Source organism: Sodiomyces alkalinus, assembly GCF_003711515.1.
Source record: "Sodiomyces alkalinus F11 unplaced genomic scaffold SODALscaffold_1, whole genome shotgun sequence".
NCBI lineage: Eukaryota > Fungi > Ascomycota > Sordariomycetes > Glomerellales > Plectosphaerellaceae > Sodiomyces > Sodiomyces alkalinus.
Window position 1 is genome coordinate 2,302,381 of NW_021167079.1, and position 25,377 is coordinate 2,327,757.

General features: G+C 52.9%; 6 protein-coding genes across 6 annotated transcripts; 2 read left to right on the forward strand and 4 right to left on the reverse strand.

Moving 5' to 3' along the window:
• Positions 1–2,789: 2,789 nt before the first annotated feature.
• Positions 2,790–4,278, reverse strand: SODALDRAFT_303649 (proteinase R; the record flags this gene model as incomplete). Its single annotated transcript, XM_028608957.1, has 4 exons — positions 2,790–3,071; positions 3,151–3,240; positions 3,319–3,421; positions 3,505–4,278. The coding sequence occupies 4 exons, from the start codon at positions 4,276–4,278 to the stop codon at positions 2,905–2,907; spliced, it is 1,134 nt and encodes a 377-aa protein (XP_028470200.1). The 3' UTR covers positions 2,790–2,904.
• Positions 4,279–4,970: 692 nt separating this feature from the next.
• SODALDRAFT_326559 (ADF-like domain-containing protein) lies at positions 4,971–5,948 on the reverse strand. Its single transcript, XM_028610198.1, has one exon. It carries the CDS (start codon positions 5,665–5,667, stop codon positions 5,227–5,229), a length of 441 nt encoding a protein of 146 aa, XP_028470201.1. The 5' UTR covers positions 5,668–5,948; the 3' UTR covers positions 4,971–5,226.
• A 627-nt stretch (positions 5,949–6,575) lies between these two features.
• On the forward strand, positions 6,576–8,135 carry SODALDRAFT_336140 (FAD binding domain-containing protein; the record flags this gene model as incomplete). Its single annotated transcript, XM_028612565.1, has 1 exon — positions 6,576–8,135. The coding sequence occupies one exon, from the start codon at positions 6,576–6,578 to the stop codon at positions 8,133–8,135; it is 1,560 nt and encodes a 519-aa protein (XP_028470202.1).
• An 884-nt stretch (positions 8,136–9,019) lies between these two features.
• Positions 9,020–15,235, reverse strand: SODALDRAFT_267087 (SH3 domain-containing protein; the record flags this gene model as incomplete). The annotated part of the gene is made up of 2 exons (XM_028607529.1): positions 9,020–9,639; positions 9,709–15,235. The coding sequence occupies 2 exons, from the start codon at positions 15,233–15,235 to the stop codon at positions 9,020–9,022; spliced, it is 6,147 nt and encodes a 2,048-aa protein (XP_028470203.1).
• Positions 15,236–20,079: 4,844 nt separating this feature from the next.
• SODALDRAFT_336142 (hypothetical protein) lies at positions 20,080–21,593 on the forward strand (the record flags this gene model as incomplete). The annotated part of the gene is made up of 3 exons (XM_028612566.1): positions 20,080–20,481; positions 20,577–21,111; positions 21,226–21,593. 3 exons carry the CDS (start codon positions 20,080–20,082, stop codon positions 21,591–21,593), a joined length of 1,305 nt encoding a protein of 434 aa, XP_028470204.1.
• Positions 21,594–23,351: 1,758 nt separating this feature from the next.
• On the reverse strand, positions 23,352–24,900 carry SODALDRAFT_391563 (endo-1,4-beta-xylanase; the record flags this gene model as incomplete). The annotated part of the gene is made up of 4 exons (XM_028615247.1): positions 23,352–23,571; positions 23,708–24,155; positions 24,271–24,652; positions 24,793–24,900. The coding sequence occupies 4 exons, from the start codon at positions 24,898–24,900 to the stop codon at positions 23,352–23,354; spliced, it is 1,158 nt and encodes a 385-aa protein (XP_028470205.1).
• Between the last annotated feature and the right edge of the window lie 477 nt (positions 24,901–25,377).

Below are 25,377 nucleotides of genomic sequence, written 5' to 3' on the forward strand. Positions count from 1 at the left end.
ACTGCTATAATAATCTCTGGCTATATATCCTATTAGAATCCTAAGGTATTTGCTAATACCCTCGCGATAGCGAAGATAATACCCCTATACCGTTCGGCGTTAGCGTTGTATATAGCTATATAAGGAGCTGATCTTTTTAGTAGGATACCACGATCTAAAGACTAGTTATCTAGCTTCTTCTATAACGCTCTCTCTCTGTCGAGTCTGATTATACTAATAAGCAGCCTGTACTGCCTTTATAAGAAGAGTTCGAAGTTAGCTATCGAGGATAGTATGTTTTTATGCCCTGGTATCGTTCTGGTTATGTTTTGATGCGTGTAGAGATCGTGGAATAGGGTAATAGTATTATCGCCGTTAGCAGTAGGATCTATAGAAAATAGGTCCACGTTAATCCTTTAAAAAGGCCTTATTAGCCTGTGGGTGGGTGGACGTCGCGATACTATCCTGTTTACCTTGCTAATAGCGTAAGCCTCGTAGTCTACTACTAAAGGTACCGCTCTTCCTTCTTTTAAAGCCACGATACCTCCCACGTAGCCTTTTAATAACTATGCCAGTGCTTAAGGGTTAGCGTGCCCTAGCCTTTTATGCTATAAACGGGCGTTAGCCACGCCTATAGGCTTTAGTTCCCTCGAGCTATTAAAATAGCTCTGCTATTACTGCTATAAGCGCTATAGCGTGCTATCGGTCGGTTTAAGGGCATATTAGCCGTTAACGTTAATTAACGGTAGGCAGGTATATCGGTCTATTACTAAGATATCTCTGCCGGTTATAAAAACAGCGTTCTAATCCTTCTATAACCTGCGCGTTACTAGCAGCATTATAGGGTATCTATCTATAAACGCCACGTTCTTTAGTATAAGAGTATAAGGATATCCTTTTATATCTTTAACCTAAAAATACAGGGTGCTATACCCCTTTACTGGATTAGAGGTGCCGCTACCTATCTAAAATCTAACGATAGTGGTAGCAGGCTGGAAGTCCTCGAGTAGGTGGCGTTAATTAGTTATATACCTTAGGGACCCTAAATCGATTAATAACTAATTAAAAAGGTCGTTGCTAACCACCTATGTAGTCTATAGGAGCGAGAAAACCGATAGCGAGGTTAATAATACTACCTCTTTTCCCACGAAATTAGAGGTAAAATATATATCGTAAGAGCTATTATTAGAATCCTCTTCCCTATTATTAACGAAATTAGATACTTCTTTAGATTAATCTTTCTCTAGTAACTTAGCTTTAGTCTTTTTTGCCTTATTTTTCGCCTTATCGATATCCATTTTAATATACTCCCTGAATCTCTTTTACTTAGAAGCACTCTAGCTCTTAATAACGCGGTCGTAGCGTTCCACCACCTCCTTTAAGGGCGTAAAGCCCTTTTAGCGGCGCGTCGGATTAATGTTCGGGCAGTTACTCCACGGATAGCAGTAGCGTTTAGCTCTTCCTATCTTAACGTAATCGTAGATAAATTCCCTTACCGAAGAATCCTCTTTTCTCTATTACTGCTAACCTTCCTAATTAATAGGCTACTATCTACTATCTTTATCCTTTCCTAGGAATATCGCCGTATAAAACGATAACGCTATAGACTTCTTATTAAGCCTATAGAGATACCTATAGCGTAACTAAACCGTATATTCGTTTATAACCTCTTCGATAGTAGGTTAGTCTTTCTTATCTTTTCTTAAAATCTCTATAAAGCGCGCCTCTAACTACTCTAGAGCTATAGTACCGATAGCTCTAAAAAACACGTTGAGTTAATCCTCTATAGTATTAGAAGATCTAATGCTATAGGTCTTCGAATCTCGGTATAACGATATAAAGTCCTAAAGCTAACGCTTATAGGGTATCCTCCGTATATTTTATATATATTCTTCCTATCTCTTCTGAACTAGGGACTTCTAGGTAGCGTTAGTAGGTTTAAGATAGTCCTTTAAGGCGATTAGGATATCTTTAACCTCCTTCTTCCCCGCGTACTAGTCTTTAAGGTTAGGATTAACTATCTTCGCGATATAGTCGTGAAGAGTAGCTAGACCTCGTTACTATTATTAATATTTATTCTCTTTTACGTTCTATAGCTTAAACTTACGATCCTAGGTAGTATCTTCGTTACCTTCTTTTAGCTTTAGAGGTTCCGAGGATTTAAGCTATTAAGGATGTTTAGATTCGTTAAGGTCTGGATTAATAAGGTTAGAGACCTGGTTAGTATAGGCTATCTATATAATAGCCTTAATCTAACGACGCTATTCTTTTAGTAAGGTAAGGATCGTATAGCCTATTATAGGTAACGCCGTAGTTAAGGCTATCGTCTAACTGACTAGGACTATAGGGAAATAAACTATTAAAACCAACTATAACGATCGATTAAATAAGGAGCGATAAAACGATTAAGAGGTTTAAGTAAGTTAAGCGATTTAAATAAGGGAATAACGGAATAACGGTTAAAATAAAGCAGGCGGACGTAGCGAATAATACCAAGCTAACCGCTATAGACTTAAGGCTATTTTAACTGCCTTAAAGCTGCAGGATTTATCAGAATAGCTTCGTTTATTAGAACGCCGGGCTTATAACTATCAGCATATAAATAAGGTACGTAAAAGATATGTATATGCATTAAAGAAGAGTAAAAGATACTCTGCGGAAATGTCTAACTATAAAGTAAAAGGAGGGGAAATTGATATGGATATATCGGTCGAAAGTACCCTATCCGTCTACAGAAATAGCACAAGTCACACCCCGATAAGGTGGCTATAGGCATCTGACAGCTTACAAACGAGCGCTATTCCGTAGCAGCTGAGTCGCCTGCTTCACTTCTCCTTCGCACCCGAGTAAACAACCCTCACTTCCACAATGCTCAGGCCTAAGAGACATCCTGTGATGCCCTCCAGCGCATCAATCCAAGTTGCCTCACGTGGAAGCGTCAGATACTTGCAGAAGCGCATTGATACTCCGATCACGCAGGCCCGAGAGCTTGTTCTTGTCCGCCCAGATCAGAAGCTGCGGCATGACGAGGAGAGGCTCCAACTTTTCCTGCCCAAGCAGGCAGCACACTGCTCCTGCAACGTGGGGAGAAGCTATTCAGTTGGTGATTTTGTCAGTCCCGGAACCGAAAGACGATATTATATGGCGGCCGAACATTCCTTCAACACATACCCATGGATGTTCCACTAATGGTCGCGCTCGCCGTGAGACTTCCGATCCAGGATGATTGGATTGCCACACCTGGGGCAAAGATGTCGATTACTTTTGTCCGCGCCGATTAGAATGAAATGCACGTATTGAAATGGAAGAGGAGGAAACGAGGGGAGGGGAGGACTTCACTTTTCCCCCAGCTCGAGAAGGGTGGAACGGCGTCTTCGATAGTAGTTGCGCCAACGGTGATGGCTAGCGGCTCGCGGGCTGGAGAGCCAAGGTGGGAAGGTTGCTAAATTTTTAATTTTTTTTTTGGCGCCGTTAGCGACCTAGAACCCTTTCCTCGAACCTACCAGGAAGAGACGATCGACCTACTCCGTCATTCCCAGCAGCCACACAGACGACAACCCCGGACCGAACGGTCGACGCGACGGCACGATCCAAGGCGTCGCTGGCACCCCCGCCGAGGCTCATGTTGACCACCGACGGCTTCCCGTGCTTCTTCGCCTCGTCCACAGCCCACTGGAGCGCACGGATGATATCGCCATTGGTGGCACCGGGCCGCGGGAAGTCGTTGAACACTTTAACGCCCACCACCTCAGCCTTCTTGGCCACCCCGTACGTCTTCCCCGCGATGGTGCCGGCCACGTGCGTGCCGTGGCCGTTGACGTCCTCGTCCCCGGCCGGTCCCAGGCTCACGAACTTGGCGCCTTTCGTGGCGCGGCCCTCAAACTCGACGTGGGCGTCGTTGATGCCCGTGTCGATCACGTAGGCGACCGAACCCTCGCCCGTGGCGTCGTATCGGTAGTCGTAGGGACCCGTGGCCGGCAGCCTGGTTCGGGTGGAGATGCGGGCGAGGCCCCAGGGCGCGCCGCTCTGGACGGTGGCGCAGTGGCGGTAAATCTGGACGGGCTCGATGGTGGCTACCTCGGCGCGGTCCTCCAGCTCTGCTTTGGTTTCGTCGTCGAACTTGGCTGTGTAGCCACGCAGCTCAGGCAGGCAGAAGCGGTCTCGGACACGGCAGTGGAAGTGCGTCCCTGGATCATTGTTACGGTCATTGATGTAAGATATGTGCTCATCCTCAAGGGCTTCGTTGGCATATGGCTTAAGTGTCACGATCCACTCGCCGGTGATGATTTCGCCAGCCATGGTGAGTCCGAGTTGCTCGTGTCCCTGTTGTTTATGTATGTCGTTGATTGTGTTCCTCTTCTGATTGCTTGGTCTTGTTCGTCTTTAACGGAGACCCCGGAAGTGCAGAGATTGGCGAGGAATGCTCTTTTTATCAACGGTCGTTCTTCTCCTTGACGACGGTTCAGCTTACGGCGTCGTCACGTTGTGCTCCCCATCTGGAGCTGGCGGATGACCGTGGCATCGTCCAATGCCAGAGTTCAGATCCAGGGTCACGTTTCCTCATCTCCATACCTTTTCTTCACTCTTAGTGGAATAGCTATCTAGTGTCAGTTGTGGAAGGTTGTACGGCAGATCCAGATCTAAAGGATAGACTGGCATCACTCAGCTATACGCCTGGCGTTGGGGGAATTTGGTCACGGAATGAAATCGCGTGAGGAACAGCATGACCTTGCTCGCTACCTGAACGAGCCTCTGAGAGACGATAATCTGAGCTTCAGGTCAGCTTGATTCAAACTAGAAGCCGCAAATGGCAACGTTCTACATCCCCGTCTTTAACCATTTCCTGTAAAACTCTCCAATGTCTTTTTGTGACCATAGGCAAGAAAGAAGACATGGAAAATGCGACGTCCGAGTCGAAATAATGTGAGTGTATGTATACTTTGCAATATATATGGGAGATCTTGACATCGCTGGCTATGTCCTCCGCCAAGGAAATGCACTATGCTCGCTCTCTAAGGTATCCCCTTGCCCTGCAGAACGTATGTATCGTATATATCGTGGTCATCTTCCGTGTACCTCGGTCCCTCCCTCTCTTTTGGTCCCCCGTTCGCCGTCTTTGTACATGCTGTCCAGAAATGGCCAACCCCTACCAAACCAACGACCCGAAACCGAGCCACCCACGAGAGACGCCCCAAGAAACACCCCAAAAAAAGGAGAAAAGGAGAGGGCGGGCCGGCGCCATCGTCTTCAACCCCTCCCACCGTTATAGTCGGCACCACCAGCCTTGCGAAGCCGGGCCACAACGTCCTTCTCGTCCAGGTCGGTCCTGTCGCTCGCATTGACCTGGATGCTGTGGTGGCCGAGGACCCTGCGGACGTCGCCGCTCTCGACGCTGACGCGGGCCTTGCGCATGACGCGGGTGTTCTCGCCGATCCAGACGATCAAGGCGAACTTGACGCGGGTGCTCTCCGAGTCGTTGGCGTACTCGACGCGCACGTAGCCGTACTGGACCTGGGCGTCGTCCAGCTCGCCGGCCAGCTCCGATAGGCCGCCGCTGCCCGTCTTGGTGAGTTTCAGCTGGTTCGAGGTCGCCGACGCGTGCGATATGAGGAGCCAGTTGGCCGGGTCCTTGTCGGAGCGGACGGCTTCGTAGGCGGCAGCGATTTCGGGGGACTCGAGACCGGACATTGTGGAGATGGGTGGGTTGAACAAGTGTACTCCGTACCGGTCTGCCAGGGTCGGTGGGCGTGGAGGGGGTTCGGGTTCGGAGGTGAGGAATCAGGATGAGGGGTGGATGCGATGAGTGGACGGTAGGAGGGCCGATACTTTGTTAAGAATGACTTGACTAAAGGGACAGAGCGCAACAATCATGGAAAAGGCGCTCGAAAGCACCAATTGAGGTCTTTGAGGCGGTAAGGGATCCTCGGACGGTGGACGAGATGGAGATTACGGGGTGGAGGTTGGGGGAGGGGAGGGGGGCTGCAGGAAGGACCTCGCATAATGCGATATTCCCAACTATCCATCCTGTCAGATAGTGGAAGGTCGATATCGGGGCGTGACTTCGGTTTAATTCCGGGTGAGTTCGGCTACTTGATCAGCTTATACCCGGAACCCTGCTAAGCCCTGTTTCCTTAGGATAAATAGTTATAGGCACTTCCTATAGAGGAACCTTTCCTATCTATAAGCGAATATATATATAATTCCGTGTACTAGTCGATTAGAATAGAGTCGTTGTACTAGAACGCGGGGCTTATAACTATAAGAATATAAATAAAGTACGGAAAATTATATATATATATATCAGTAAAGCTCGTAGTACTTCACAGGAATATCTAACTAGTAGAAAAAATATAGGGAAATAAGTACAGATATATAGGATTAAGGTACTCCATACGTCTAATATAATATAGTTTATCACACCTCGTTAAGGTGGCTATGGGCATCTGATCTATCCAATCCCTAAGATTACGGACCGTAGGTACGTACCGATGTACCGACAGGAGACGTCTCTCCTCACCGTCAACCTCCCCAAACTTCCTCTCAACATATCACCCCTCCCCCCTTCTCCGTTTCTTTTCTTCAGGCTTCTGGCTATTATGGAGGCGCACGAGGCTGATGTCCGCCGCATAGCGGACGAGGTGAAAGGGTTCCACACCCGCGGCGAGCCCTTCCGCATCTTTCACGGCTCAACCAACTCAACGCGTCCTCCTCACGGCCAGTCCACCGTGGACATCAGCGCCCTCTCGCGCGTCCTGCACATCGACCTCGAAGCCCGGACTGCCATAGTCGAACCCAGTGTCCCTATGGACCGCCTCGTCGACGCTACTTTACCCTTGGGTCTCGTGCCACCGGTCGTCATGGAGTTCCCCGGCATCACCGTCGGGGGCGGGTTCGCCGGGTCGGCGGGCGAGAGTTCCTCATTTCGCCACGGAGGCTTTCACAGTATCATTACCTCCATCGAAATGGTCCTGGCCACTGGGGAAGTGGTCACGGCTTCTTCTGAGGAACGGCCTGACCTCTTCCGAGCCGCGTCCGGCGCTCTCGGGACCCTTGGTATCGTCACCAAGCTGGAGATGCGCCTCATCCCGGCCGGGAAATACGTCGAGCTCGTCTACCACTCGTATTCCTCTGCGAAAGAGGGCATCTCCGCTTTGCAGCGTGAGACGAAGGACCCGGACAACGATTTCGTAGAGGGCATCGTCTTCTCGCGCACTTGCACCGTCGTCATCACCGGTCGCATGACTGACGACCTAGCATCCAAGGACTCCCCCTCCCGTCGCCCTCAGACTTTCACACGTCCCAACGACCCGTGGTATTATCTGCACGTCCGCAACCGCGTATCTTCACCATCCCCTCCCTCCTTGTCGTCCCCCTCCCCCAGGACGGACCTCGTCCCCCTCCGGGACTACCTCTTCCGATACGACCGCGGCGGCTTCTGGATGGGCGAAGTCGCCTTCGGCTACGCCCGCGTGGTCCCATTCAACCGCCTAACCCGCCGCCTCCTCAACCGCATCATGAACACCCGCGCCCTCTTCCGCGCCGGCCTGGGCGGCGGAAGCCGCATGACCTTCCGCTACCTCGTCCACGACCTGTCCCTGCCCTACGCCACAGTCGGCAACTTCATCGACTACGTTGCCGACACCCTCGACATCTGGCCTCTGTGGCTCTGTCCCCTACCTCCCATCCAGCAGCCCACCTTCCACCCGTCCTCGACTACCACCACCACCGCCACCGCCGACGAGGATCAACAGCAATCACAGCAGCCACCCCAACTGGGTCATCGTGGCCGTGACGCCGCTGCTGACCCGGTACCCACGCTCAATGTCGGCGTCTGGGGCGAGGCCAAAGGCTCCGACGACTTGGAAAGCTTCGTCCGCGTGAACCGCGATCTGGAGACGACACTCCGCCAGCTCGGCGGCCGCAAGGTCCTTTACTCCCATGCCTACTACACCGAGGACGAGTTCTGGAGCATCTACGACAGGGAATGGTACGACGGCCTCAGAGAGAAGTACCGCGCCTCCACGCTTCCCACCGTTTACGACAAGGTCAAGGTTGACGTCGACCGGGAGCGCCGTCGGAGAGGCATCCTCGACAGATTGGCCGTGTCGTGGCCTTTAGCTGGCCTCATTGGCGTCGCTTCTGCTTTGCGCTCGTAGTAGCCTGCTTTGCCCTGCCCTGCCCTGCCTGAGCTGTTGGTTTGGTTCGAGATACCCCTGCAAAGACCACTGGGGACTTCCCATACAAAGACCTGGTGCAATGTAATGATGCTGTAATGCAATATGGCCCGAAGGCATCTAAATGTCCGGCCCTCCCGATATTTTAGATCAATGCCGCTGCAGATTAATGACTAGCATCTCAAGAGCTTTCTCCATCTCCGCGGCCGACATTCCACGGCGGAAGACACGGAGGCGGTCGAAAGCTGGCGGCATATGCTCACTGCACAGCCAATTTAATCCTGGCCAGACCGAAATACATAAAACGACGGGTGCCCAGCCCCTTCACAGACCTCAATATATACGCAGAGTCCAGGTCAGCCAAAAGTCTCCCTCGCGTATATAGTCACGAGCCTTCACTATTACCCATCCTTATATATCCCCATCCCTCCACAGAAGAAATCTTGCGTAGGTATTTTTTAGGTATTTCATACCCCCAAAGCATTGGGGTCATAGTGCGTCCCCCCGGTCCTCTCCTCTCTCGCCGTTTTTGGCCGGTCCGACGCCGGCAGATCCTCAATGAAAGTGTCTCGCCCGTACAAGAAATAGGAAGGTATCAACAAGGAAGGGGAGATGGCCTTGCCGCCACCCAAGCTCCCATAATAATTAGGCAGAAGGACAAGACAGAAAAGGGAGAGAGGGTCGAAGCAAGCCGAGAAGACAAGGCAAGAAGAGAAGGGGAAAGGAAAATGATGAGCAAGGACAAGGAAGGGAACGAAAATGATCAATAAAACAAGAAACGAATGGTGGTATCACGAAACGGGATATTGCCACCTGCCCGTCTTCAGGTCCACGTATCCCAACCGCCGGGCCATCTCCAAGAAGTCCTACTCCTCATCGACGCTCCCCATCAGCACGTTGCCCCGGCTGGACTTCTTCCCCAGCCTCAGCATGCTGAACCGCTTGCGGACGCTCCCCATCCTCGCCATCCCATTCCCACCGCTGGACGGAGGGCGCTCATCGTTTTCCTTGTCCGCGGTGCTGGACCGCACGTCGGAGCTCTGTCGCCCTCCCGAATCCGTTATCACCCATTCGGTCCCCTCGGCCTCTGCCGGTCCGTTGGCGGGGCTGCGAAAGAAGCTTCGCCGCGCGCCCTGGTCCTTATCCATGCTCTTGCTTCGGTCGCTGAACGTCTCGCCTTTCTCGTGTGTGCCCGATCGGTCCCCGTTCGTCTGCGGCGACGATGACTGATCCTTCTTTCGACCGCCCAAAAGGCTCAGACGGGCCCCACGTCCTTGTCGGATCGATACCGGTTGCACGGCCGACGCTTCCTCGGACAGAATGCCGAGCCCGTTCGACATGACCGCTGCCGTTAGGCTCAGGGGAGGCGAGCCCGGCTCGAAGCGGGTTGAACGTCGCCACGTCGGTGACGGCGCGACAGGAGTCTCTCGTAGCGGTTGGGGTGGCGCGAACATGGCAATCTCGGGTGCGAACGTGCTCTCAAAGTCTAGAAGCGGGACGTCAATTAGTGGCTGTTTGAAAGACAGCAAGTGGGATTGCGTCGGCGGGTTCTTACGTCGTTGGAGTTCCTCATGTACCCGGTTGAGAGCAGGATTTGAGCTCCGCGAGAAGGTAGCCAGGCACCTCTTGAGCATGATAGCATGGTCTAAGAGAGCCATCCGGATGGCATTGTCCTGGGGGCTCAGCTCGACTTCTTCGTCTTCCATTTCGGGAACAGGCAAAAGTCGCCGGTAGCAGGAAACACTGTTTTCCGAATTGGCGTTGACGGAAACACTGACCGCGTCCACGAGAAGCTGCGCATTTTCCTCGTCACCCTCGGAAATGCGCTTTTCGATGGTGGACATTTCTTGCGTCTTGCGCACGATGCGCTCCAGCCCGGTCTGATGGGCATTCAGCCGTATCTCGTCGACATGCACAATCTCGCTCCGGCGTAGGATAGTGGGGAAGGGGTCGGCCGTGGTGTAGACCAGTTTCTCGGCGTAGTGCTCCGTCACCGGTCCGGAGGTGTTACGCTTGGAAGACACGGAGAAGGCCTGAGGCCCGGAGGAGATGAGGTAATCGCGGATGACCTGGGGAACGCGAGATCGCTGGAAGACGTGATGGGAGAGGTCACGATGAGGCGAAATGGCGGAAATGACCAGGTACTGGCCCTCAGCGTCGTCGACGTCGCCCCCGGAGATGATCTGAGCCGACGGGTACTGCTCTTGCATGCGATCGGTGAAGGCGGAAGCGCGTTCTGTCGGCGAGCCCTCAAACACGAACTCCTTATCGCGGAGACTGGGAGGGAATCCGAGCCCCTTGTACACGACCTTGAAATATTTCGGCACCAGCTTCTCACTCTTGCTGATGGTTTCATAAATGGTAGCGATGGCCCGCTCAGTCCTCGCGAGCTTCGCAAAGTCGAACACGTTAGTCTCGTATTGGACCTGGAGCTCCTTATACGCAGCGAGCGCAACGTTCCAAGCCTCGCCTTCCTCAAAGTGTTTGATCATCTCAAAGTAGATGCGTTCCTTCCTTTCAAAGTGCGTCTGCGCCGGGAACTCGGGTTCTGCGAGTGCGCCGACTTGCCTGGCCGGATCCCAGTCGTACAGATCGGCGTGGAGTCGAAGAGCAAGACCGGCTTCTGTGTGATTCCTTGATTCGCTCTGGAGCGTGGACAGCTGGTGAACATAGCGAATGAAGATCTCTTCTTTCTGCATGTCCCGAAGGAATTCCATCAGCCTGAGGCGGTTGATCAGATGCGAGGCCTCGCTGGTGACGTCTCCGCTATGGACAGCTACGAGAAGGTCGAGGAACTCATCGACCGTGCCAATCAGGTCGCGCATTGCCGCATAGAGAGGCTCGTCGGGAACCTGTGACAACGGCTCGAACCTTTCGAGAAGCTCGGAGACGAACAGTTTTTGGAGTATGCTCTCGGTGAGGGGTTTCGACTTGAAATACTGGTCGAGGCAGTCGATCATCTCCGTCTGGATGACCGAGAGGTCCTCGCCCAGGGTCCACTCACTCACGATCATGGTCTGGAGGACCTCGACCGCCATCCGCCGAAGACCCTCGTGCACGCTAAGACAGAGCTCGACAATGGGGCCGACCTGGGTCGGCACGTATTGGACTTGGTAACCACCCAGCTTCTGCAAGCCGTACTTCGCCCGCTCCTCGGGACTAGCATCCCAACCGATGGCCTCCCATGTCCGGCGAAGCAGCTCCGCACCGTGCTCCCGGACATCTCCGGCGATCTTCCACACGGCCCTGCGTTTCTGCTCGGGAAAGGTTTCCAAGGCCAGACCTGGGCTCCCAACGAGCTTGAGCAGTGTGCTGAAAAACGCCCTCCAAAGCTCTGTGTTGAAGTGCTCCGCGTCGTCAGGGTCGGGCAGGAAGGACTCTAACATGATGGTGGAAAGGTACTGAAGGGACCCCATGATGGACTTGTGGTGGTGGATATGAACGCTCAGCCAGTGGGAGGGGAAAGCTTCTCCGCTCAAGATGCTCATGTACACGCGAAGCACGTTCTCCAGGAGCAGCGACATGTCCTCTTCGCCCAACTCGAGCTGCATGCCGCTTGGGGAATTCGAGACCGCCGACAAGATGGCGGACAGCTCAATAAGCGACTCGTCGTAGGTAATCTCGTCGGCGACGGTGATCGGCTTCGTTGTGAAAGGGTATGACATGGGGAAAAGAAGAGAGAGTCGGCTGCGAGACTGGATCGGAGCCGCCTTGATGCAGAGGTACGAGTCGATGAGCTTCGGAATGTGATCGGGGATTTCAGGGCCTAGAGAATCCAGTTGCGTGGCCAAGACGGAACAGCAGAGGCGCACTTGATCTTTCCATAGGTCAGTGACCTGCTCCTGATGGCCCCAGTGCGGCTCAATCCACCGGACAGTATTTGCGGTGAGTGCAGCCTTCTGTTCCGGATGGGAGAACAGGTCCAGCTTGGAGTAGTTGATGACGAGGACGAGCTTGTACAGGACCAACTTGCCCTTGACCTCTGAGCATGCGTCCATGAAGTCGATGGCAACGTGAAGTATCTCTTCGGTGGTCAGGAGACCCGAGAGCTCCGGCAACCAGGTGTGGAAATGCTGGACGGCCAGGGTCTGGCTGCCCACCAGGACAGGAGCGGGGTTACGCATCATGGCATCCAGTGCTTTGAATATACTCCGAAGATGACGAGTGAAGCCAGGCGACGAGGTTGTGAGTCCTATCCCAGCCTCCTTCGCTTTCTGCTGGCCCCTCGCATGGGTGATGAACTTCAAGATATGGCGGACAACTTTGAAGGTGGACCGCAACTTGCGCGACGTCTCGGGTTCGGTCGGATTCTCCAGCAGCCTGGTAAACGACCGGACGAGACATGGCGTCGCAAAGGGGTAATTGAAGCGGTTTTCGGCGTACTGGTCCACCAGCGGGCCAAGGTTGAATCTCCGGTCGTGCACGATACCCAGCACCCTTACCAGGGCGGTGAAGACGAGGTCTTCGTACTCGTCATTCCCAGAGTGCTCGACAAGAATGCCGAAGAGAGCATCGAGGACGTCGCTAAGCAGTTTGACGACCTCAATCTCAGGGACGAAAATCAGATGGTTCAGCAGTTTCGGAACTTCTTCCTTGGGAACTTCCTTCCACTTGAGCAGTCCAAGGACCACCTTGTCCTGGGAGAATCGAGTGCTGCAAAGATATGTATGGGTCCTCAGTGTGGCCAAGGGGCCCGTAACCTCGGCCGAGTGCTCGCTGTCGCCCCGCGCACTCCATTGAACAGACAGATAGCCACCCTTGCCGGAGGCTTGTCCATGGGCCGTCGACGTGTTTTCGTCTAACTTGTAGAGAAGCAAAGCATGGGCACCGTCTCGCACAAATGCCTGCTGGTTCCATAAAGGCATGTGAGCGACGGCAAAGGGGGGATTCGGCGCATCGGAAAGCAACATGACGACGTGTGCAGTGAACACGTCCCGCGGAGAGACCGAGAGTCGGATGGTCTGGTTCCACGAGTCGCCCTTTTCCGCAGCTAAGGACTTCCATACCGAGACGCCTTCGGAGTTGGAGGATGCGAACACACAATTCTCTATCCTCTTCCCTTGGTTGTTGCGGACCTCGAGCGTCACTTGCAGATTGTTACCATGCACGTTGCCGGGGATAGCCGTTGGGTTGCCGCCGAACCTCGAGAGGAGAGTATGCCTGGAAAGCGTCGCCTGATCTAATGTGACATATATGTCCGATCTGGGTTTCGTCGGTGCCCCGGAGAACCCCATCTTGCTGGACTTGCAGACTCCGGAGAGCAAAGTTGGCGTGGCCTTGATCAGAGCGTCCGCATCCGGGTGATTGAATGCCTTCAGCTGTACCTGCACCCGCTCAGCCCTCCGAGACTTTTCGTAACGACCTGACCGGCTGTCTAAAAGTTCGCGGATCAAAACGTCCGAGTCCTCCTCCGGGCCCTGCTTTTCGGATGCAAACGACGGGGATGGAGACGGTGACCAGATGCTGACGACTTGTTCGATGGAGTCGTATTGCTTCATGATTGAGTTCAGCTTGAGGATCCCAACACCCACCGTCCTCTCCGCCATTGCATGATGGACGTGGCTGTCGTCGATAGAGCCAGTGCGTGACAAGGAACCGGCAGTGCTGGGAGGTCGGTAGCCGTCCCGGCTCTCGGCTTGTGTCACACCGCCGGATTCTTGCTGCTCCGTCAGGGCGTCGAGCTTAGCGACTTCCCGACCACGAGAAAAGGCGGTTCGTGAGTTTTTAGAGCCCCACATGAGACTCCTCCTTATTGTCTGCTTCCCGCTTGACGAGTTCGGCTTCGGTGGTTCTTTGCTAAATGGCTGTGACTTTTGTCCCGATCTCGACTGGGGCTTGCCACCACCCATGACTTGCTGGGTCGCTCGGACCTGGATGACGAGGTATAGCTCGGTTTCGACGGAAGGGACATCGCCTATATCCTGTGCCGATAGGTCTGCGAACAGCGTCTTGAGCTGGCCAGATTTGGCTAGGCTGCCCATGGTTCCACCGGCGGGTATCTGGACTGTGAAGGTCTCTGACAGAGGTACCGGTTGGCCACCCGCGGACTTGGTTAAAAGGTAGAGGGCAAGAGACGTTTCCTCGGAGGAGGCGCCGGCGAATCCTCTAACGTCGACGAGCAAATGATGCAAAGCGGTCAGCTCGAGAGTCGGTTGCGGAGGCTCGTTGAGAAGGCTCATCATGGACTGCAGCTTGGTCGTCTCCACGACGGAGTCATCGCCCGTCAGAACCCTACCCCGTTCCCGGGGATCACGGACGATGACTTCTCCGCCGCAGAGCTTGTTGACACGGACCAGATCCCAGACAGTCTTCTCGCGAAGTTTTTTAAGCTCGTGATTGGCCAGGACATTGTGAAGCAGTTGTTGCCTGCTTAGGTACAGGGAATTAATGAGCTGGGAGAGCTGGTCAAGTCGGGAGTACTGGCGGGTGAGGAGGAGTTCGTGTAGGTTCGTGGAGTGCCATTCTCGGAGGCAGCTTGCTATCTCGTCGATGAGGGGTTCTGCGGCAGATGTGGGAGACTCGTCGCCGATCTTGAGCATGGGAACGGGCGCCGGGGGTCGCGGGGCTCCGGGCTCACGCTTGACGGGCACAGAAAGACTGGTACGAGTGCCATTGGGGAGTTCTCTCGGAATTTTGCGGCCTCTTCTTTCCCGGTGTGGCGGGCCAGTACGGTGTCTATCCTGAATCGGCAGCCTTCTCTCGTCGGCATCCCCTATGAGTCCGCTCTTGGCCGAATCGCTCTCAACGAGGCGTTGGTCTCGCCTGGGTTGGTGGTCGTCTGTGGCATCGCTGTTGTCGTCCGTGTCCTCAGACTCCCCCAGAAACTCGCGAATCTCGACGCAGCTGCGGGGGAAAATGCCACTGAAAACGCGAGCCTCCAGAGTTTGACCCTTTACCGAGGTAAGGCCTGTGAGCAGGCTCGGAGGCGCCACTAGGTATCCACGCAGCCAGTTGCCGTCAGGCGTCTCCTCGATAATGTAGAGCTCATCGCCAATCTCGAGTGGTAGGTCGGCCGGGCCCGAGGCAGCAAAAGGGTAGGTCGCGACGGCGAAGGCGATTCGGAGCAACGGTTGCCAGGGCATGAGAGGCTTCTGGTCATGGATACTCGAGTCCTAAGTACACGTAGAGATTATAATAAGTAGGAGCAAGTGATTGGCCCCGGCACTGATCACAATGGCAGATTTTTGCTACCGGAAGAAGGAAAAGGTATAAGGGGGAGAAAGCCTGGCGCGGTTCCGGACGCGCTTCGAAGATGGCTTCAGCAAAGCGGGGTGGTGGTGGTCTAGGGCTTCATCAGGTTATCGACTTGTTTGTTTCTCGTTTTGTTCTTTCGTGTCGTCCAGTCTAGCTTGGTGAAGGACGTTGCGAGCAGTCAACGGCAAGGGACGGAAAGTAGAGGCGGCTGCAATGCGACGCGATCGGTCGGTCGGATGCCTGCAGGTCGATCCCGCAAGTCGTCGTCGAGCAGGAGGGTCGCAGATGGGATATATCCGTAGGGTATCTGCAGCCGCGGGAGTCGATGGCTGCACGTCCGGAAGTAGGCAGTTTATGGGTAAATTTTCGTCGCCGAATAAAGCGGGAAGAGAAAGACAGAACACGCTGAAGAAAAGAGACTGGCTTGTTACGGAAAGTCAGGCACTGAACAGATAGAGTACTTGCGTCGATCCGTGTGGGCTCTGGGGATGAAGATGGACATACGTACCAAAAGTGGGTATCTCAGGGGTTAGATATCAAAAGAACGTTTGGAAAGGACCGACAGGGACGTTTGATTCCAAGAACGAGGCCCAAAAATCCGTGGAACTCTTGGTGTGTTCGGCTCGCAGGTTAGAGAAAAGAGATGAGATGTAGATGGAGGCTGACGAGTACCAATCCCTTTTTTTTTTTTTTTTTCGTTCCTGCCACGATCAGAGAACAGAAGGACTGACCAGGGGTGGAGAGAAGAAGGAGGGAAAATTAAGGTAAGCTTGTTTGCGCTGTACCTCACTAGCAGCAAATTGCTTGCTTCTTACCCCTGAAAAACTATCAATCCACCATGTCCGGGGGCCTGATAATCAAGTACCTCCCTATTTAGCGCTCCTCTGCCTCCTCGAGACCATGAGACAGGTGAAGGGGACTTGGGGTAAATGGACCAATCGGACTGCGAACCAACCGGACACCATTGGTCAATAAGTGAGCAGCGTAAGGAAGTGGAGAAGGATATTAGAGAAGGCAGATGTATCTTTAGCTAGCGAAGTTCATCATGCAGCCTTTGATACATGCAGATTGCTTAACCTGCTTCCACGATCTGCAGAACGAAGTTCTCATATCAGAACGAGAAGTTTCTTTCACGAACTTTCTTACTCGCTTTTACCCTCGAGAATAAACACTTTATTGTGTTCTCGTTTATTCTAAGCAACCCTCCCTACTGCCACAGAAGTGAGCGTAACCCAAAATGTGACGGCGGCCTATTCTATGTCGGGCTTCACGTCTCTAGATGGGCACGGATGAATCCGAACCAGACATGACATGCGTACTTAGCAGCTAATCAGAAGAGTTCCGTTAATCGTTTTCTCGATCCTCTAGACAATTCTATCCGTAAATGCTGGGCAAGTCCTAATAATTCTTTCAGTGAAACCCAACTTCTAATAGTGCCTCGAGTTTTCGTTCCTGTATCTGTTAGTCTACCCTTCCTTTCAGGGAGAAACCAGCTTCTGTCCCGACTCGACAAAGGCAATGGGGTAGGCGGGCATGGTGTGCGGCATGTGCGGCATGCGGCATACGACCACACGTTCACCGCGCGTCTCGATGCCTCGTTGGAAAATGTCAAGTACCTCGCTGCCATAATAGTCGGTTGAGGCTAAGCACGTGCTTCCCAGATCAAACGTGTGGGCGTTTAATCTGGTCAAGATCCCAAATTTTTGCAGCGCCACGACTTGACTGATGGAATTCAGGGACGCCCGCTATCAACACCGAACGACGCCTTCAACATTAAACTTTGGTTCTACCTATAGACTCGATGGAAACTACGGATAAGGTTAGAAACTTACAGCCAGTCTCCGAATATTCTGGCTTGACTCTATGGAGCAGGGTCCTTTGCAGATCCCCGTCCGTTAGGCCCAAACCTTATCCAAGAGTCGCCGTCTCGCAGTCCCGTTGAGACCCTGGGCACTTCCTGGAAAATTCCAATCTTCCCTAGAAGCAGTCCATGACCTTCCTGGAGGCTTCCCAGAAAGTTGTCCTGGTTCTATAATAGCAAACATTTGGAGAATTTAAAGGCGTCATCGAACCTCGGATCCAAACGAAGTCGGCGCTTCGGTTATAGTTGATCCATAGAAACGTGGTAGGCCGGTAGCTACTAACTTCGTGCGGACGTTTAAGCGAACGCACGTTAGGGACGAGATCGGACGGTGGTCGGATGATATGGCCACTTGAAAATATGACGGTGCCTGAACCTGGATACTATCGGCCAGGACCACAATATTGACTAAGGAGATGAGGTATAACTCCGTATTGATACCTCGGACGGGGCTTGGTATGGGAGATGTGAACGCGGACCAACAAATCAGCCTGACTGTTTCCGACATATCGAACGCATCGAGCGCTCCGTGTCTATTACGACTAAGTTTGTTTCCCCCAAGACTTTCCTCAGTTGGGAGAAATGCGACGAGGGCTGTTCAATTCTGTCAGTGGTCGATTCGGAGCGCGGCCCAGCAGCTTCGGATCAAGTACAGTTAAATACTCGGCAATATATCGCTGGTGATAATCACGTGACTTTTGCATCTCAGGTCCGGATAGAATACCTAAAATAACCGTGTCAAGTCATTTCCCCACACTGTAGAAACGCGTCCTACCCTCGGCCCCGGATTTGCTTTGGGGTCCGAGATGCCTTTAGTAAGCGGAGATTTTATCGTACCGCAAAAAGGAGCCGGCTATCGTCTGTGTTTCAGATGGTGATGTTACAACGATAGCGTGGTCAGCAAGGCCTGCACTAACATCCTGTCTCGGAAGGCTTGCCTGAGAACAGGACTCATTTTGCTCAAGAATTTGAAGTTGGCCATGATTAATGGTCAAAACTGTGCACACCGTTCCCTCTGTTTCGTGCTGCGAGGACAACACCACTATCAAATTCCCGTGAACTGGAGTACCATTATTACCCCGTATTACTTCGTAATTCGTACTCGCGTTGCATATCAACGCGTTCCCTTGGATTTTCCAATTTCCCTGTCGTCACACGTTTTCTCTCGGCACACACCCGTTGTACAGTATAAGTACAAGTACAAAGTCCGAACTGCTCCGTGCGTGCCTCGAAGGGTTACGTGAAAATGAGGTAATTGGGCGTTCTTTGCCCCACATGCGCCTTGGCGACTGGACAGGCACGTACCTGAGGTACCTTATGTTTGTGTGTCTCGTGCTCTCTTGCTTCTTTCCACGACGGCGGGTTTATTAGTCCATTTAGCTCTACACTAATTACTTTGTATTTTTTCTTGCTTTTTTTTTTCTCTTCTTAATTTATAGAGTCTTGGAAAATCGAGAGGTATTAGTCGAAGAAGCTCCGGCCAGACTTCACTTCGCAGTTTGTCAGGTACACGTGTAGTTGAAGCTTCCAAGTCAGGAGAAGCACAAATGCAGGTAACATCGCTACCTTGTTGAGAAGAGAAACAGCGGGTCATCCAGAAACGACGACGGTTATAGGACCAGTCACAACGACCGCCCAGTCTCTGCCGAGGCATGGTCCACTATTCCAACGGCATGCCATAGCTGGGCAACCTCCAACAATGCCAACAATGCCAACAATTTTGTCACGCAAGTAGAATGTAAAAGTCTAGGTACCTTCCCCCCTTCTACTCATCTCACTATCCTAGTTTTCACTAATTATTTTAGTACATATTGGCTTTTCTTGGCCCATTCCTTTGGATGGGATCAGGAAACTGCAACGGCGCGGGTGTATGCCTTATTAGTCTGTGGTACCCTCTCGGGGACAGGGACGGGACCGAAGGTAATAACGGCGAGAGAGTACGGAGTACAACTGCCAAGCTTCGGTCTCGGTCTTGCGAGTCAGCTGTACTGATACATGCCATACCACAACGCTAACAGTAAGGTACCTACCTTATGGGCTGGTAGTTAGGTCTTTGGTCGGAGTCCGAAGTACGAGATTCGGGCGGAAAGGTGGAACCTCACGTACGCTTCGTACCTACGGATAATACTCCTGGACCGTGGTGGACTGGTGGTAGTACAGGTACAGAGTACTACGACTCGCTGTAGTGTAAGGTAGGTAGGTAGCGTAGTGCACACCAGGAATCCAACAGCCAACGTTGGGTGGGAAGGGCAAGAGAACCCATGCAACCCTCGACTGTCAGTGACTGTACTTCCTTGCCGCCGATGCCGATGCCAATGTCATGGCATTTTTGAAGAACCCCTATCCTCCCTCCCCTCAAGACCCTTCCTACTTCTTCCCAGCTCTCCACATCCCAATTACATACAGTGCTTCTGTTTTCTTCCCCCTCTCACTTATGCCGAAGATTCCATTCGGCCTCTTCCACCCCTTCTAACCCTGAACTTCCTCCTCTGAATCCTGTCTCCCTTCCAGACGAATGGGTATTTCCAACTTAAGACAATAGTTAACCTCACATTCTGGGGATTCTCCTCCCTCCGTCTGTCCGCTCCAACCATCTGCCGTCCCGATCCCTTGGCAAGGAGCGTTCGACTGCGATCGCGCACACCTGTCGTCTCTCCAGCTCATTCTATTCCCTCGGTCTCGAAGCGATCATCTCCCACGATCGATTTTGTTGGAGGGTATTTACGATCCCACTCAGGTTCAACATCCCAGAGCTCTTCCTTGGACACTGTTCAGCCATTCCGTTCGGCTTGCACTCGGTTTCGCTTCTTTTCTGTCCCGACGAAACATTCCCCGTTGGCACTTGCGGTTCGTCCGTAATTCTTCATCACTATGGGAATCGGCGCCGTCGCCGAGCCCTTGGTGGTGGTATCCCTCCTTTTCGGCGGCACTTGGTTCAACCGAAATACTGGCCGAGATGACGCCTACGACAATCTCGGCTGGACCGACGACGGCCTCGGTCAAGGTGATAGCAAGAGATCCGACGACCACAATGCCAGCCCCGTCCGGTCAGGCACGGTCTCCCCGGTCTCAGAAAATGCGCTTCTCAACACTTCTTCGACCCTGGCAGCCAGTGACGAACCACTCAGGCGGCTGAGGAAATTCAAGTTCCTTAAGTACCAGCGCACTGTGACTACTCCCAATACGAGAGTCTTCAAAGACCGTCTATTGAGTCGACTACTCCGCAAGTTCCCTTTCCTCGTCGAGGCCTGGTATTGGGCGTTGATCTACTGGGTATGTCAGCGACTCGGCAGCTACGGAAGCTACGAAGCCTCCATGCCGTCGTCCTTTCATCTCCGCAGAGTCCTAACAACTATTCTCTTTTCTAGGTATACCAGCTCGGCCGGGCTTTCACAGCTGTCACTCTGGTTGAGGGTACCGTCGATGTTGCTCGCCGACACGCGCTGCAGGTCATTCACCTGGAACAGGCTCTTAACCTCTTCGTCGAGCTTCCGGTCCAGCAGTATCTCTTGCAGTATCCCACCGCCATGCATTGGGTCAACCGCATCTACTCCTTCATCCATATTCCGGGCACCATCCTCTTTCTCGTCATCCTCTACTACATCACCACCACCCGGCGTCGCCGTGCCATTTCTGACAAAATGGCAGGCAACGATGCCAGTGGATGGGGCTCGGCCGGCCCGGCTCTGTACGAAGCTCGTCGCCGCACCATGGCAATGTGCAATCTGTTGGCCTTCATCATCTTCACGCTTTGGCCCTGCATGCCGCCTCGGTTACTGAGCGATCCAAACTATAACGGTCCGGATGCCGCCGAAGCGAAAAGTTTTGGTTTCGTGGACACTGTGCATAGTGCCGATGGTGAGAGCAGCGTCTGGACGACGAACAAATTCTGCAACCAATATGGTACGCTATTTCCGGCTCCCCTTTTTCGCTCCGCTCCGCCACGCCCAAACGCCACTGGGGACTTGTGCTCAAGGGCCATGCGTTCTCATAACGGCTTACTGACATGTGGTGCAGCTGCCATGCCTTCCCTCCACTTCGGCTATTCCCTTCTTATCGGCCTCACCGTTGCTACCCTTCCAGTCTCGAACTTGCGGTCCCGTTCCTGGAAGCGTCTCGCCATCGTCGTCGCCGGCATGTCATATCCAGCACTGATTCTTCTCGCCATCGTAGCGACTGCGAACCACTTCATCCTAGACGCCGTCGCGGGCGCCATGGTGTGCGGCATTGCATGGCATGCCAATGGTCTGCTGCTGAACCTGCTTGTTGTCGAGGATTACTTTCTGTCGCTCGTTCGAATCCACAAGCCCGTGAACTGGACAGACCCCGACACCGCGGTGGACGACAGTGGATGGCGCCCAAGCATACTGGTCGATCAGGTATAGACGATTACGTTCCGGGGCATGCTGTGATGGCAGGCGAGCTCGGAGGTACATAGCATAAGGTCAGCATCCGGGAAAACGGAAGATGTTAATTTAGTTGGTAGCGATGCTCGGTCCAAATTTTCGGCATCGAGTGGTATGGTGTGGAAGTAATCCGGTGTATCTATCATACTGGCCAGGGCCTCTTTGGTAATTATATCATCACCTTCATGGGCCCAAAAGGCCTCCATCGACATGAAAGCGTGGATAAGACTCGTACAAGCCTGGGTCCTCACTCGGCCGAGGGGTCCGAGCATATTAGGCATGGCCCAGTCCATTGTCGGATACAGACACGAGTCGCCGATTCAACTCCATAAACCATCAAAGGGTTTTCGGCCGTTGTTCCTACAGCCTTTGCGACCACGCGGGGTCGCAGGCAGTGGAATGCTTGGATCATGTAATTGGTTAACGGGGGCCGAGTATAAGGTAGCAAGCTTCCACTCCCCGAAGGTATTACTCGGCAACAGGTGCAGAATGTCATATGAGTAATCATCTTAAAAAACCACCGGTACCTTATATAGCGAACTTTTTCCCAGGGAATTATATTTCACATTTCACTTCGACACCGTTGGTCCAGTCGGTTCAGTCTTTTAAGGCTCAAGTGGAATCTGACGGGCTTCCACCAAAAAAAGATAAAAAAAGAAAACGAACGCCTAGCAGCGTAGCCATGGCATCGCGACCATGCAAAAAGAAAATCGGCGTCCGTATATTCTCTGTACAATTCGATTAATGGGGATTTAACCATGTTTCTCATTATGATCGGGTGTAGTCTGTAGTCCGTAATTCGTTTGTAAGGTAAGTACCTGGAGACGGTGACCACGGTCGTTTTCCGGGTGGCTCCACCAATCAGGACATGGTGGACGTCCAGATTCGGCAACATATAAGCACTAACAGGCGACATTCGGGTAAAGCCTTGAATCCCAGGCAAGTTATAAGCACCACTGTACATGCGTAGTATATCCGCATAAGAACTATATTGCACGCGCAATTCATGTGACGTCTGGAGAGCTACAGCATGTACTTCGTGTCCGTAGCTCACTCAACTTTGTGACTGGAGTCGCGGGGCAGTTCGTGGTTCCTAGTAGGTATCAATCTTGTGGAAAGCGTTCAATCTTGCCAGATTAGTAAAGTACATAGCTCGCGGCGACGCAAGTTGTGTATCATACTGCCCTGAATACCGAGATCTAGTACTCCAGCAGCCGGAGGGGTTCCCGACTCCTCTATGGATTGGGACTCATCAATAGTGCCATCCTCTTCGAGCACTTGGAAGCTACAGGACCAAGAAGCAGTACGTATATCTGACCGTCAAATGGGATTGTTCCAATCTGGCGGAAAGGAGGGTATCGCCAAACGCTCAGTTATAAGGACGATAGGAAGGCGGAGTATGGGAGTTTTAGATGTTAGTCTGAGGGTGGTTTACTTGTTTGGTTCCCGTAATCTTCCAGAGGATCGAGGTCATCCGTTCCCAGACTATCAGTCTTGAGATAATTCAGCATCGTATTCCTAATCCCTGCTTACATACAGGCTGAATGATGTGCCAGGTTTGTGACCGTTATGTCTCAACACGGCAATTGTCCTTGAAGAGAGCGAATCCGTCTCTGAATGCCTCTCATATCATATTCCTGCATGTGAACGTCCCATCGACCCGGGAACCAAATCGTGGGCAACCTCGGGCCTTGCCAGCTTCAAGTTGTTTCCCTCCCCATACAGCACCCATTAGACTTAAATACACTGAGAGTACCAGGGGTTCTGGACCTGGCAAGTGCCCTGCGAGCAGCAAGTCGGCCCGCTGTAGCCCTGACCTCCACATTGTCCCCACATGGAGGAGCAAGAGCCGGAGGGAGGAGGAGGAGGTGTGGTAGGAGGAGGTGTGGTGGGAGGGGGTGTGGTGGGTGGAGGGGTACCGCCCGAGTCGCAGGTGGCGAGGCCGAGGACGCAGTTCCTCTCCGCAGCAGTACTGTATTAGGAGAAGCAGAATAATCAGCACATCATCGACTTTGTGGAAGGGGCGCGTAGAACTGGAAACTTTTGGAGGGAGGTATTCTCCATTTAAAGGGGACGGGCATTTGACCACTTACATGCCAACGACATAGCCGTGACGGCTGCTAGGAGGAAGAGTCATGGATGACTGAGTCCAGCTCGCGGCACCAATGTTGGTAGTCTCGAAGGGCTGGTAGCCGCGACCGCGGGTATAGTCATCAATGAGCAAATGCCACCTGTTGGGGTTCTGGTTGTTGCGGAAGACGAGCGGGCCCTCGCCAGCCGGAAGAGGCTCGCCAATGCGGTTGCGGATGACGGTCCAGGGCCCGTTGAGGGCGGAGGCGCGGGCCTGCTCAATGAGCTCGCCCGGGCCGTTCTTGCTGATGCGGTAGAAGGTGTTGGTGGATGGGTCGTGTGCGACGGTGGCATCCATGCCGGCACCGGTAAGCCACCTCTCGGCCGGGGTGAAAGTGACGAAGTCGGAGGTAAAAGAGCGCATGATGAACCAACCTTCGCCCTTGAGGTGGCAGGTCCAGTGGACGAGGTCTGCGGGGAGAACACAAAACAGTGAGTAAGGAGTTTAGAATTATTGAGCGTAGACGTTGCTCGTTTCGGTTAGAGAGAGAGAGGGGGAGAGGGGGGGGGAGAGCGAGTAACTTACACCGCCGAGACGCCGGGTCCCAGATAGCATCAGGAGCCCAGGTCATGCCCGCATTGCTAGGGCTGACATTGCGCAGGAACGGGCCGCTCCAGGTTCGCATATCGGATGTCTCCCAGACGACAATGGCCTTGGACCCATTGGACGTGTAGTCATCGCCGACGTTCCACCCGCGGGGGTGCACCCAGAGATCGGTCGCGATGATCCAGGTCTTGCCGCTGCCGTCCTGGCTACGGATAACGCTGGGGTCACGCACACCACGAGTGCCCACGGTGGAGGTCAGAACGGGGCGACCGCCATTGACCTGGGTCCAGGAGCCAGGGTTGTTGTTATTTGAGACGGACATGTAGATCTGCTCGCCATTGGATAGGTGCTCGCCGACAAACTGTGGGGGTCATGTGTTAGCTACTTGTTCCAAGTCGAAAGATGTTTTTCTTTCGATATTTTATGCAGATGTGAGAGATGGTGCACGAAAGAGGACTGAAACTGGGCAAAAAAAGAAAAAGAGAAAAAATTGTTGCGTACGTAGACGAAGAGGTAATCCGTATAGGTGGTTGTCTGACGCTCCTCCAAGAGCGGCACGGCGGACGCAACCGTCGCCAGGACGCCCACGAGCAAAGACGAGAACCTCATAGTGTCAAGGACCAAGGACACTGAAGTGTATGATCACTAATTGTCTGCAGCAAAGAAATGCGTGGCTCGAGCTGACAGAAGGCAAAGAAGATCATGCCCGGAACGAGTAGAGATCCCCGCCATATTTATATACGTCCTTAAGCTTGACTACCAACTCGCGGTAGGGGACATGTGGCATGGTTCATGCTAAGAACTGCCGAGAGCGTCTAAATGAACTCCGTCGCCTTCTCTTCGTCGGCGATCTGCTTGCCGTCCCGAGGAGTACGAAAGCACACTCGCTACTGGCGCTGCTATAAATCTCGGCGACTGTGGTTCCGGGCTCTCATCTCAGAAGTATGTAGGCCAGTAGTACCCACCTAAATACATGCCGAAACACCGGGTTGTAGACGCCAGTCAACTCGAGGATGGTGTCCGCATAAAGACTCTCTTTTACAGCTGGGATTGAACAAAAAAGGGGCGAACAGTCCATGTGGCGTC